The sequence below is a fragment of the Filicampus tigris genome, chromosome 1 (assembly GCF_054856515.1).
Source record: "Filicampus tigris isolate MCC_2025a chromosome 1, RoL_Ftig_1.0, whole genome shotgun sequence".
In the NCBI taxonomy this organism is placed as follows: Eukaryota; Metazoa; Chordata; class Actinopteri; order Syngnathiformes; family Syngnathidae; genus Filicampus; species Filicampus tigris.
In genome coordinates, this window is record NC_141217.1 from 8,459,017 (window position 1) to 8,473,421 (window position 14,405).

At 42.3% G+C, this 14,405-nt stretch overlaps 2 protein-coding genes across 7 annotated transcripts in view; both read left to right on the top strand.

Annotated features, from left to right (window-relative positions):
* The first annotated feature begins 116 nt into the window (after positions 1–116).
* On the top strand, positions 117–3,147 carry LOC147152667 (PTB domain-containing engulfment adapter protein 1). Of its 2 annotated transcripts, none has more exons than XM_086050434.1 (7): positions 117–182; positions 280–365; positions 488–559; positions 1,497–1,595; positions 1,665–1,802; positions 1,876–1,980; positions 2,059–3,147. In XM_086050434.1, the coding sequence occupies exons 2-7, from the start codon at positions 321–323 to the stop codon at positions 2,125–2,127; spliced, it is 528 nt and encodes a 175-aa protein (XP_085906560.1). In that variant the 5' UTR covers positions 117–182; positions 280–320; the 3' UTR covers positions 2,128–3,147. The 2 variants fall into 2 exon arrangements, with proteins under 2 accessions (XP_085906560.1, XP_085906571.1); XM_086050445.1 differs by having other exon boundaries at positions 138–365; positions 2,059–2,158; positions 2,730–3,147.
* A 1,945-nt stretch (positions 3,148–5,092) lies between these two features.
* The window catches only part of tns2a (tensin 2a), a 61,031-nt gene continuing 51,718 nt past the window's right edge, over positions 5,093–14,405 (top strand). For all 5 annotated transcript variants that reach the window (XM_086050467.1, XM_086050495.1, XM_086050487.1 and 2 more), the window contains exon 1: positions 5,093–5,639. In XM_086050467.1, the coding sequence (XP_085906593.1) occupies positions 5,511–5,639 (129 nt within the window). In that variant the 5' untranslated portion in view covers positions 5,093–5,510. The remainder of the gene's footprint in view (positions 5,640–14,405) is intronic.

Below are 14,405 nucleotides of genomic sequence, written 5' to 3' on the forward strand. Positions count from 1 at the left end.
TGTTTTTGTCTGTCTTTATAAATGCGTCTCCAATGTAAAATCATTTGGAGTTTACATTTGCCAGTGGTCACCATGGACATCTGATAAGAGGATAATAAGGAAGATGTAAGTTATTCATTAACTCCAGCAGACTTTACTCCCGTCCACTCAAAGGAAGTCCCTTATTGTCTACTGCCAAAACGGTAAGCCCAAGTAACATTTCTATTTCCATTATTTAAAGGGTTGGATGGTGTTTTTTTTTTTTTCAAATGTGTGAACGTGCGTGTTTATACATACAAGAATAGCTGTTGCCCACTTGGCTGAATCTGCGACAAGCAAGGATGAGTGACACAGAGGATGACAATGAGATCTCTTTTACAGTGAAGGTAAGTATTCACTACTAATTGTTGAGAATGACCAAATAGCAGTTTAGAGAATTATGCACAATCTCAATCAGAAGATTGCAGTCATTGCAGTGAAATGATCACATTATGTGGTTGTATGCTAGTTTCTTGGCCGAGTGGAGGTGGTCCGCCCGAACGGACTAAATATCCTGGAGGAAGCAGCTCAGAGCCTCAAGGTATTAAGAAAATGTAGCTACACCTTTTTCCGTGGTTAATCTGTCACAAGGTACACCTGCACAAGCGAATGAGATCCAATACGCATGAACGCAAACGTCTGGCTTTTCGCAGGTAATGTTTTTATTGACGCTCAAATTGATTAATTTTCGTGTGTTTATTAATGCAGTTGGAATTTACTGTGGTGTTGAACCAGATGTATGAAAAAGTGTTGGGAGACCAATCACTTCAGTGAATATAGTCACTGTTCTAATGACAGGGGTATGTGGGACCCGTATTGAAAAGTGAGAACAGGATAAATCATTTAAAAACTTCCCAATATTAATGTGACCTACAACCTCAAATGAAAAGGGGTTATTTTAGAGGCGTTGTATGAATAAACAACTGAGATAATGTGGTTGTATAAGTGTGCACACCCTCTTAACAAGGCATAGCTGTGCTCAAACTTTCCAGACACATTCATTCATTAAGTATGCACACACCTGCTCGGCGCCACTCACCTCTGGCGACTCCAGAATGGAGTCCAACCTCTCTCGAGAGGACTGGTACCAGAGCCCAAGCTGTTGCGTGGAGCCGTGTCCGACTATATAGAGTCGGAACTTACCTGCACGGCACACCAGCTCGGGCTCCTTCCCTGGCAGAGAGGTGACATTCTATGTCCCTAGAGCTAGTTTGTGTAGCCGGGGATGGGACCCCCATGGTCCCTGCCTTTTGCTGCCGCCAAGCTGCTGAGTTGACGCCCCTGCTCTAGGTAATATAAATGCTTGGTTTGTAAAATTAAAGAATTGGAGTGGGCTTGTACTGTATGGGCCATACTGTACTTCCCCCGGGTGTAAAGACAACATTAAAGAAAAAATGTTTCTTGTATTGGATCTCATTTGAAAGTGAACATAATGTCGCGGTAAATGACTTGTAAAGCTGTCCCCTGTCATCCACAAGACCCCTGACCCGTACTCCTCAGAAAAGGCTGCAAAGAAGAGCAAAGTCCATCTTTTTGTGTCTCTGAGTGGGATTGACATGCTGGAAAACAAAACCAAGGTGTGCAACAACCCCCAAACTAGACCTTGAAGTATCCTAGCACGTGACATGACTTTGTCCTCTTGTCAGTTTCTGCTGTACACCTGCCCCCTCCCCACCATTTCCTTCTGCGCAGTCTTGCCCTCGTCAGCCAAAGTGTTCGGCTTTGTGGCCAAGCACCCGGCGGTGGACGTGTACCACTGCTACTTGTTCAAGAGCGAGACTTTGGTGAGCATGCGTACATTCACACAACTGTACGGTGGCCTATCAGTGGACCCCAACTTCCAAAACTTGTCCCTAGTCATACGTGCTGGTTTCGGCCATCGGCGATATCTTCCGAGCCGCGAAAAGAGAAGCGAACGTCAGAGGCGGTCGCGACCTGATAGTGGAGGCCCTCAGACACAAGGTTGGCAGCCCTGTGGCTATACTGATATTACAGTATGTCCACTATTGTACAACATCCTCACCATTTTGTCACTTTCAGAATAAAATGCTGCAAAAGGAGAATTCCGAGCTCAAGAAGAGGCTTGCGGACCAAAACAGCCAACAATAAGCACATGAGCTTGGAGTCTTTCTGCATCCATGTAATTATCATACCAACTATATTTAATTGCACACAAAATGGATCAATCTCCTTGTTTATTTGCAAAATGAACAAACTTAACAGTCATTGCAAATGAACCAACAAAACTAGAGTGTCTTTACCTCTTTGAAATATACTTAGATTGTATTCTTGTTTTGTATTTTGTAGTCTCTTGCCATGCACAAATTTATGAGACATGTCGGTGAATGCCTTGAAAACACACACATGCACCTTGTGGAAAATGACTCTGAAAATCTTGTCATTTTTATCACCGTTTTTCATAGTTGAATCCATATGAAAACTCAGTGTTGTATCGGCGATAAAAAACAACACACAAAAACATTTGCATAACAGAATCAACTGAGTGTACTCAAATAGCTTGGAGACATCTGCGAAAATAACATCGCTGACACTCTTGTGTCTGTGCTTGGCTGCTGAAATATTGAAGTCTGTTTTCTACCATTCTTATACGTCACTCACTATAGCTTTTGTTAGTTGTTTTTAGCTTTTGGCAGTCTGATTTATGCTGCACAGACAGAGAGTTTCAAAGTGGGCTCTTTTTGTATCTGCAGCATCATCACATCATTCTGGACATAGCAGGTCTTGACCTGACTTAAGGTTAACTTCCTCCCATCCTTTCCATGATGACTGAACAGACTGACCTAGACACTCGGTTTCCGTCTTTTGTGCTCAGCACAATTCTTTTGCCCTTTAACAAACATTTACAGTATCTGATGAAATGATTGTTTAACATGGAATCTTTTTTTATTGTATTTTTTTGCACATGGCAATAATGTTCTGGGAATTTTCTTAGTGATCTTATGAATGATGTGAATTCACTTCTTTGTTTCTTCTTCTTCTTTGTAACATTTAGTGTGTTAAAAGGTGTGAAATTGATGTTTTCTTTGCTCTCGGTTTCAACTGCTGGCAATATTAACAATGTTTTTGTCTTACAGTGTCATAAAAAAATCCCACAAAACTACCAGACAATGGGAAATTAATGGGTGTCGACCACAATGATTCCCACTATGTTTTTAAGATTTTATATTCTCCCAAAATAAACACCATGTCGAGGCTGTCCTGTGAAAAACTCTTATGTCCATTTTGGTCAGTTTCTTATTTTTACGCGAATGGTGTTTCCACGTTACAGACATCGCATTAACGTGAACATTAAGATGTTTTCCAAAATTGGACATAAGGTTTTTTTTTCCACAGGACAGCGACGGTGTAATGGTAACGCTAAAAATAATTTTTCCCAGAAATGCTGCCAAAAATACCACGAAAGCACAATAATGTGAGAAATGAACAAACAACCACAGCGTGTGCCTAAATACATTATCCAGTACGCGAGTGACGGTAAGATCATTTGAGTGCATTTGCACCACCTAGTGGAGAGCCTGTAAATCACAGTTTTGTGAACTTGATGACAAAAAAAATCTTTAACTTCCCCAAAATTATGGTTTCCAATGTTTTAATGTTCCAATAGGAAGTAACTAAATTAGCGTATATGTGAATTTAGTGGAATACTGTACATACAAACATCATGTGTATTATGAATATAATTGTGAGGATAAGCGGCTTGATGGATGGATGGATGGAAAATGAATGCATATAAAATACTGGTGTTTCGTTAACATGTTAATGTTGTCCCATGATCTTGCCCATAAATTGGACAGAGACAAAACATAAAAAAAGACCTGTGAAATATCAGACTTGTATCAGCATTGTTATGTTGTATGAGGCCTCATCATGTGGACACAAAACACCCTGTGTTTTTTTGTTGTTGTTTTTGGCCCAACAAACATGCTTTAAAGCCACAGACAAAAAGAGTCACATCGCTGCCAAACCAACCAAAACACTTTAGCTGCTAGGGCACCTAAATTTCCCTTGCAGGTGAATAAAGGCTATATTTGTTTGTGTTTCCCCTTTCTCAATCTTTTCCCAAATTTGGATTCATCTCTCCGCCCTATCCCTCACTCTGTTGTTCCACCTTTTCCCCATTTCGCCATCTTCCAGAAATAAGCCATTAATCTTTGTTCATCCACACTACAAACTGTGTGTAGACCATTCCTGCCAAGTATGCTGCTTGCTACAGCTGAAAGACACTTTGGACAATAAAGTAATTTCAGGTTTGCAAGGTCCCCCCTCCCCCATATTTCGTAGGAGCAAAATCAGGTTTGTACGAGGAATCTTCACAGTTGATTAGCAACATGTAAAACTACAAGGAGGGATGTAGTTGTAAACACTGCATTCTGAGTTCATGTCTGATAGCAGAAACTTCTGAAGAAAGGTGAGGTGAGCTTGTAAACTGCAGGGCTTTAAGGGGTCTGCTAGTCTCTCGGGGATGGATTTGTTGTCGAGGAAGGTCTCCTGGAAGGCTTTCTTGAGGCAAAATGCCTGTAATAACAAAGATGTGGAGGGTAGGGTGGGGGCTTGTGGAGGTGCACGGAGAATTTGCCTTTTAAGGGGGTCCGCTCTCTCTCGTGCAAGCCTTGTGAGCTCATGCGCAACAGTCACAACGCTGAACAGAGTAGTTTCAAAATAAACAAGAACAGAGAAACGTGGGGAGAATTTTCTGCGCTCTCCGTGCTGCATTAGTTAGCTCCTTTTACAGTTTTTGTTTTGACTGAATGGATCATATGTTGTTTACATACTTGAGCACAGTGAACAAGAGTCCGAGGCTGAGTCAGAGGCGTGACGAGCATCCTATCAGTCGCCGTCACCGCTGTGGTTTTCTCGCTTGTTTTCCAGACAATACCAACAATGTGCTTTGGGACTGAGCCGGCCGGCCGAGGAGAGGCCGCCTGCATCTGGGGGCAGGAAGCCCAAGGAGATGAGATGAGGGGAGGAGGGGGGGGGGCGTAAGAACAGAGAGGTAATTGTGTGTATATAAGCGTGAGGTAACCTAGCTGAGCGGCAGAGGCAGGGCAGGCAGGAGAGGGAAAGGGCGATGTGTTCTTGGGATGGGAAAAGTGGAAAAGGGTGAAGAAAGTGTAGATAGATACTGGAGAGTGGAAGGAATAAGTCAAGTGTGTTCAGGGAAGCGTGCGTGGGAAAAGCAGAATAATGGGTCAAGCACGTGCCAGCATGGAGTTGAGTAAGAGGTGTTTTTAAAGTGTACTTGGAAAGGAAAGGGGGGGCCAGCGTATCCTCCCCTCTGTCCCTTCAAGCAAGTTGAGCCAGGCTGTACCAGAGCCAGGAAAAGGGGAAGGGCCTCCATCTCCTCTTTTTCTGGCTGACAAAAACAGCTGCCCAATAGCCCGATCTCGAGGCTTAGCCGTGGACCGGGAAGACGAGGACTAGTGGTGGCAAGGAGGGGGAGACATCCCTGACCTCAGGACCCGTCCACCTAAATGGGTTGCGTCCTGAGTTCGGACTGGTGTGGGGAGGACGTGGTGCAAGCGGTGCAGGTGGTCAGGAGCCCGTCTGTGAGGAGTCGCAGCCTGGAGAGGAGTGACAGTGGCAGGATGAAGCTGATGAAGGTCAGTGTGGGAATGTGATCGCTGCATTGCATACACAGTACATGGGGAGGGGGGGGGGTTGCGTAGAGTGTAGGGGCTTACAAGGAAAACTTAACTGTCTTCTGTGTTTAAAAACACGTGTTGTGACATTGAAGACTAAACTGAAAAACAATACATTTTCTCAATATTTGCAAATACTGTATGGGATGAAGATATGTTCCATAATGACGAGTATGTAGACCCTTTGTTATGTTATGTTATTGCAAAAACTAAATTGTTTGTAAATTGTCTTCAAAGTTTACAAAAATATTGTAATGGAATGTATTTTTCATTTTTGAGTTTACTATGCTCATTGAAGACAAAATGACAGTCATTCTTTGATGACAAAAATATACATGCATGTAATGTAATGTGATGCAGATATGTGATTGAAGACTACATTAAATGGTCTAATCTGTCTTCAGTGTTTACGAAAACATCCAATTCTCTTCAGTGTCCAAACGCTTTCAAAAACACTAACTGACTAAATTATCTTCATTACTAACAAAATCATGTATGTTAGGTAACTGGAGACTAGTTCTTCGTGGGCATTTACAAAAACTCGCGACTGAATTATGTTTGCTGACAATTCACGCATGCTGGCATAATTGAATGCTACTTTTAAGTCATTAACAATTATGATGGAATGATATTTGTGCCAGAATATGATGTGTGGTGGCAAACATTCAGACACAGTGGTCAAAAGTCATATGAGATTTTACAAATCTATCTCAATGAGACTTGATGATGATGATGACATCGCCAGCCCATCGCACATTTGTGGTGACACAAAAGCAGCGTTGCAGTGTGTGATGCTGTCAGCGCTGTAATGCAATGACACACTGATAATGCACAATGAGGCAGTCTGGCTGGTGGAATGAATAATGTCAAGTAGCTAATAGTGAGTACCGCCCTTGTCAGTGGCAAAGTGGTAAGATAGCATATTAAAAATGCCTGTTTCCTGTAACATTTAGTACAGTCACAAGTGTTTGCGCCTGTCTTTGTCTCCCGTTTGCCTTTTGCCATCTGCGCTCCATATTTGAATACACATGCTTGGTTGCACCGCATGTCCCTGCGGGGCCAAAATCACATGGTGAGCTCTGTGGGAATGCGGCGCCCTCTGGACCACGTCAACTGGCGGAGAATGACCCCTGCTAGAGTAAATGTCTGTGGGAAGCAGCTCGATCCCACTAAGAGATGTTGTCTCTTCTATTTATGGAGGGTTTTTTTTTTTAAATGTGCTTGTTTGTGTCAAAGTTTTTCAGTGTGTGAACTGCAGTTCACATACTGTGGCTTGTTCCTGTAACTATTTGGTCATGAAATCGAGGCGTATGATCCACAAATCTTTCACCCTCCTGAGGAGAGATGTTTTCTGAGGAGCCTCTACAGACCACGACAGGATATGTCAAGTGAAGTAATACAGTAGACATACTGATGATGCTCGATTAATAGTGTACCTTTTTTAAAAAAAAAGAAAATAATAATAATACATATTTTGAGACAGAGCAAAAACGGAGAGGATTTCAACATCTTAATCGATTTCTTTTTTCTTAAGCGACAGACTTCACTCATGATGAGGGCAAAAAAGCACAAGTAGCAAGACTGACCCGTGAAAGACAACATCGTGGCACAGGACATCCAGGCTGCCAGAAAATACGAAGAAGAGCAGTGGTAGAAGAACAAACAAGAGCTAGGCAGACTGTTAGCTTTTTGGTTAACAAAATAAAAGTCTCCTTTTAAGTTTGTGCAATGACTTGGCAGACCTGGTCAGTTCCCAATTGGCTGTTGTTCCATTTCACAGTGATGGAGTACATACGAACTCAAGGTTGACCACACACACGCTTTTGTGATCGGAAATATTTAATAGATTTAACTTAACTCACATTTTAAATTATTTTCCTGGGCCTCGTATGTATCGGGCGGCCCCGGTAGAAAAAAAATAATCCTGGGGCTTTTCCTGGCTACGCTACTGTTACATTTCATTCATATTTCCCATGATTGCCATCATGCTGTTATTACCAAACACATGTGGATTTAATCCTTTCTGTATTAGTTTGAAGTTGTGCACAATTATGTGGGACTTGAGACCCACCCCCACATCCCTATTACAGAAACACCTCTTGGTTAGCCAATGCGACTTGTCTCATCATTACTCATTCCTAGTCCATCACTCAATATGCTCGTCACTGAGGAGCAGAACTTCACCAAAGAAAAAAATGTAATGAACTGTGAGACTCAGTAGTTATGTAACTGCTTCTTGTTACTATCCGTATGGTTCCGTTCAACACCCAGAGATCCTCTAAACGACACAACTGTTGTGGGAGTCATTTAAATGTGCATAACAAGCACAGCAAAAGTCATGAAGCTGTCACCTGTCACCTTACATGTGGTGACATCCATCTTTGTTCCATCCAAAACTTGCTTTGATCATCACGTCCAGTATTGGTGTGGAATGGTAAGCGTGCAGTATAGACGCTAAGGCAAGGGTTAACATATTTAAGTGTCACTAAATGTGCATTTGTGTATCAGGGTATTTTTTTTCCTCCACAAAATTTGCTTAAATATTTGTTGCTGTTTTAAGTCCTAGGGCCCTATTTTCATGCCCAGCGAAAGTCTTGCTCAAAGCACGGCATTAATGTGCGCATGGGTTGAGTTTTATCTCTGTTGTTTTTTTTTGCAGAGGCAGGCAATTAAAAAAACTGGCATCTGCGCCGTTGTAGGTGTGCACACAGCTGACTTGCTCCCTGGCCAATGGTAGCGGCTCCTCTCATTCTGCTTAAATTCAGCGTAGGAGAGGCACACAGTCTACAAGGCTGGATACGTTTCTAATGAATGACAACAGGATCTCCACTTGCGGTTGATAAAGTTGTAAAGTTGGCCTTGGCAATCACAGATTACTGTGAAATGGGCACTTAGAGACCGCTTTCAACCCTGATCATTTGTGTCCACTCCCCCGCCCAATAGCTGTGCCGTGGGCCGTGGCCCAGGCGGTGATTTTACACTATAAAAGATGATGATAATAGTAAAACTATAACACATTCAAGGAATTCATTTCCACAGTGATTCGGAGGCTTCCATACATGCTGTTGTCGTATTTATGAATGAAATGCTATGACATTCTTGACACATACGGTATTTGCGGAGTTCAGAATTTGGAGTTTGCCTGCACCTTGAGCAAATTCACCAAAATCACATTACACCACCTGCACCACAACTTAGACCTGCTTCTATCTGGTCTGATGTTTAGTCTGCTTTCAGCCACCAAATTGTCAGATGCACCAGGGGCATGTAAAAGAAACACCCAGCCTGGCACAGCTCAGTCTGCCAACTTCCCAAACACGCTAAATGAGACTCTTACCGACGAAAATGAAGTTGTTTTTTACATTTGTGCGCTGTCTACAAAAATATAGCCCATAGTGTTTGTATGACTTTTGAATCATATATTTCACGGTAATTGTACAACCTCAAAAGTCGCATGGCAAATCTCTGGCAAGTTGCTAGCATGTTAGCATGCTCAAGATTTAGCCACCACTGAAAACTTGAATAGAAACCACTTTTGCTTTTTATTATTAGAAAAACAAATTAGACTTGAGTCCGCTGATAGTGTAGTGGTACACACGCCTGAGTTGTGTGCGGGCAGCGTGGGATCGATTCCCGCTCAGTGACAGTGTCTATGTGTGCCCTGCGACTGGCTGGCGACCAGTTCGGGGTGTGGTCTGCCTTCGCCCATTGACGGCTGGGATAGGCTCCAGCAACTCCCCGCGACCCTATATAGGATAAGCGGTTTGGAAGATGGCATGGCATGGCAAATTAGACTTGACATTGTGATTTTTTTTTATTTTTTCACATTTGTCCATCTCTCTCTGTAATTTTCATGTGAACAACATTTAGAGTGACTTAGACTGCGGCCTGGAGCCGCAGGCACTTACTATAAACACACCCGAGACAGGAAGGAGCACTGAGGGAACATCTATAGGTAAATATAGAGCCACTTCAGACTAGAACACAACTGAATATGTTCTCTCTCAGCCATGTTAGCAAAAACAAAAAACAAGGTGGATTCAACTCCAAGTGTGGTTGCTGTATAATGTAGGCTAGATTCCTGTGGTTTCAAAACAATTATCTGGACCGAATTCTGGGCCAGATTTAGAACTCTTGTTTTTTGTTTAGATGATGGAGGGCAAAGGAAGAGAAATAAATCATTTGCTTTTACAGTCTCCAAACTCTCCTAAAACAGTGTTTCACAACCTTTATTTGGCCAAGGCTTTGTATTCATGCTTATGATATACTTATTAGTGGAAAAAAAAATTAACCATTCGCTGTTTCTGAGCTCAGGCCACACTAGAGAAATAACACTATTGCTGTGGCAACATCTTGGCATCAAGGAAGTATATTGAAATGAATTGAGTAATTTTACTTCGACCCTTCAGAGGCTGGGTCCTTTGAAGGCTCCTCATGTATCCTCCATGAACTGCATAAACCATTGCGAATTTGGACTGGCCAAGCGTAGAAGAAGAGCGGCGTAGAGTGGTGTAGAAGAAGAGTGGAGCAATATAGGCTACAAAAGTGTGCTCTAAAACAGCCTTCGCTCAAGGCCTGCCTCCATGGAAACGAAGGCCGGATATTAGGGCTAGATTCGAAGGCCACATGAGTTTGGACTTTGGACACAGGTGTGCGGTCAAGGCTCGCCGGAAGTTACGTCATGTAGCTGTCAAATTTGGCCTTTGAATTTGGACGCAGCCAAATAGTATGGAGTGCTTTGCTGCCATCTTGTAGCATCTATAGGCAATTACCAACCTTTTTGGGGGGTGTAATTGCTCATATATTTACGTTTTTGGCAGCAAGGCTGAGTCTTTATTCCCTGCCAATAGAGTGGGTTTGCTGTATTTTATTGTATTTATGGCAACAAGTGGATACACAGGTCAAGTGGTAGCTTCTGCTGTCTTTTAATTGTTCTCCCTGTCACTAAACGCCCCAGGCATAGAAAGCTGAACATTATTTGTTGTAAATAATAATTTTCAGAGCAATTAAGTGAAATTTGATCATTTCTGACACCACACCTCATAATCTCTTATGGCACACGAATGTGGTGCGGCACACTTGTTTTGAACCACTCTTAAAACACAACCTTGCAGTGTAAAATCCAAAGTCAAACTCATGACACTGTTGATTTCCTAAATTGTGCATTACTGTACTCCTACTCATTCTACAACTCCTACTACTCCTATTTACTGTATTATTATGCTTTGGTGAAAAGATGGAAAAGGGTTTTTAAATGTTCAATGTTTTGCATGTAATATTTCATCAATTTGTTTTGTACATAATTGATGGTGTAGTGATTAATTTCATTTGGGTTACAGTTTCCCTCATTGACGGTGTGACTGACTGTGTGAATGATTGCTTATTTCTCTATATGTACCCTGTAAGTGGTTGGTGACTAGTCCATGACGTTGTCAACTGGCAAAGGCAAGGGATGGGGACCGGCATAGATTACAATGGATTAATTATTTGTATTGCACATATTATATTGAGAAGCCACATCCTTTCTTATGTCATGTGTCATCTTCCAAACCGCTTAACCTGTACAGGGTCGCGGGGAGGTGCTGGAGCCTATCCCAGCTGACTATGGGCGAAAGGCGGACTACACCCCGAACTGGTCGCCAGCCAGTCACAGGGCACACACACACACACACACACACACACCCACACACACACACCCACACCCACACACACCCACACACACCCACACAGACACCGTCACTGAGCGGGAACCAATTCCACGCTGCCCACACAACTCAGGCGTGTATACCGTTACACCATCAGTGACCCCCCCTTGTGGCAGTCATTTTCTTTTAAGGTTCAATGGATATCAAACTTTCCTTCTTTGCAATCACTAATACCATTCTGTGGTCAGCAACCTCGTACCCCCCAAAACCAATGGCATGTTGTGTTAACCCGTCAGTTTCTCACTTGCTGAAGTTTGACAAGATTTGCATTATCACCTGGTAATGCTTTGACATATAGCATATTTTTTCTAGAAAATGTTAATTGTGTGGGTCCCCACTCCATACACGCTGAATATTTTGTTTGGTTTTGTTGGAGTGTCTGAGATAATAGAAACACGTGAGTTTGTCGTCCGTCATGCTTTCTTGCTCCTAAACAGCTGCACTTTATCAGCACTTTGGCTTAGTGCTGTTTTACACAACCCAGCCCCGCTTCTCTAGCCTCCCTCCACCTCTTCCTCCTCCCCTCATTTCCCGTTGGCCCCCACTCCGTCCTTTTTGTCATTTAGCCTTGTCCACCAGTGGTGCCTCATTTGGACAGAACAGACAAACAACCCCCCTAAATCATGACGACTTTATTAACTTCACAACATCGAAAGTCATTCTATAAGTACTGTACCTCACCCACTTTCCCACCCCCAACTCCAACTCCCTTCCACGTGGGACCCTCCCCCACTTTGGTGACCGACCCGTGGCCTCATTCCAACTCCAAGCATCGGTTTCCTGTCTCTCGATCCTCATTACTTTCGTGAGTGGCACCCGCCCATTACATTTATTTCAGTATTACTGTTCACCTCTCATTTTGAATCGACCTCTCTGACAAAGCGCCCCCCACTTTTACCTCCCTCCCACCTTCCATAAAATGGAAAATAAATCACAAAATTCCAAGATGTTGAAAAAACCCCAGAAATAAAATAAAAATACAGGCATTCCATACGTATTACAAGAGGCATAGACTGCATTAGCAACTTACTTTTATGTGCAGAATGGCAGTCACGTTCTCCTCTGAATGGAAGGGATCCAGTTACCCAACATCATACCTGTGCATGCATATTATTTAACATAACACAGATGGAAGTTAAAGCTCCAGAGAAATAAAGCTCTGCCGCTCAGTCATATTGAGTTATCATTGAGTTATCACATTTCCACCGCTAGATGGTAGCGCTAGCACACTGTATACCTAGTGTTGAGGATCAGCACCGTGTGTTGCAGCTTTTCAGCATAACTTCCTGATCACTTGTTTACATTTTGTTTAATGGAAGAAAATGGGTGGTGGGGTACGGTCTTACTATCTGATTTAAATTCCAATTATATTTCAATGGTAATGTTCTACAGTCCAGACTTACAGACAGAATTACTGATTCAGTGATTCATATATAAACTTCACAACTGAACTACATTTTGAGTTATTGTGCACTTTTTACTTGTCATGCCAATCGTTGCTCGGCAGAAGGCTTAGGGCTCAGGAAACATAAGCTTCATAAACAGCCCAATAAGTATTTTGAGAGTATACATTTTTTTTCCAACTGAATCACTGTTGTTTTGTATTTGACAGAGTTAGGCATCGCCTAACCGCCACGAAGTTCCCGTCTGCATATTTAGCCGACCCAAGTGGCCCGGTAGGTCCGAGTCAGCCAAACAGCGTCGAGAACAGAATTAACCGGTAGCACATCACACACATGCGCTGCAACCCTAACACGCAGCCAAATAAAGTAGAAAAAAAATCAATCAATCAATCAATCAATCAATCAATCAATCAATCAATCAATCAATCAATCAATCAATCAATCAATCAATCAATCAATCAATCAATCAATCAATCAACAAAACGGTATTGTATACCTTTCGGTCCCACAGACGCAATGCCACGTGCCCCCTATTGTTTTTATTTCACTGATCACCACGCTGTGCGTGTGTGTGCGTGTCTGTTGTTTTTATTTGATATTTTTTCTTTATTTGGCGGATCTGTGGTACTTGTGCGACGGCTGCGTGTGACGTGAACATTAAATTCTCGATGTGAATTGGCTGTTGCCGACGAGAGACAGACTGGGAGCACGTGGGTCGGCTAACTATGCAGACGGAAACTTCGTGAAGGTTAGGCGATGCCCAAATACTATTATTATTATTATTATAGTGATAATAATAATGATAATTAGGGCCGCTGGTGCCCATATGGGTGCCCTAAACTGAAAAGTCAGATGGTGCCCCCCACCCCAACCAGATTACAATTTTTCGCGGTCCCCAATTTTGGCGCGCGTGTGTGGTAGGTGCAGCTGACGGGTAAATGGATACAGCATATACGATTACTAGTAACCTGTTAAAAACTGTATAGTTAGCAGTGTAATTAAAGTCCCATAATATTAAATTAATGTAACTTGAATATGAATACGTCGAATTACTTTTGAATTATTCCAATACCAGATGTTGACAAAATTAAAACAAACAAAGAAACAAACAAAAGTCAATACGATGTTTATTTGTACATTTTTCTCTGGTCTTTTCTGTCTTATGGCTGTTTAATATGCATGGTTTTGGTATGCTGGAGGACGCCTGAGCACCCACAATTCAAATCCAAAGCACAAGAAATGTGAGGACGACAAACTAACCACTTGTGCCCCATACTGCAGAGATCAATAGATGGATACAGTAAATGGATGGACGGATGGATGGATGGATGGATGGATGGATGGATGGATGGATGGATGGATGGATGGATGGATGGATGGATAGATAGATAGATAGATAGATAGATAGATAGATAGATAGATAGATAGATAGATAGATAGACAGACAGACAGACAGACAGACAGACAGACAGACAGACAGATAGATAGATAGATAGATAGATAGATAGATAGATAGATAGATAGATAGATAGATAGATAGATAGATAGATAGATAGATCACTTCATCCGGTGAGAGGACATTTGGTTCAGAACGTTTTTTCAAACCATTCCAAATGACC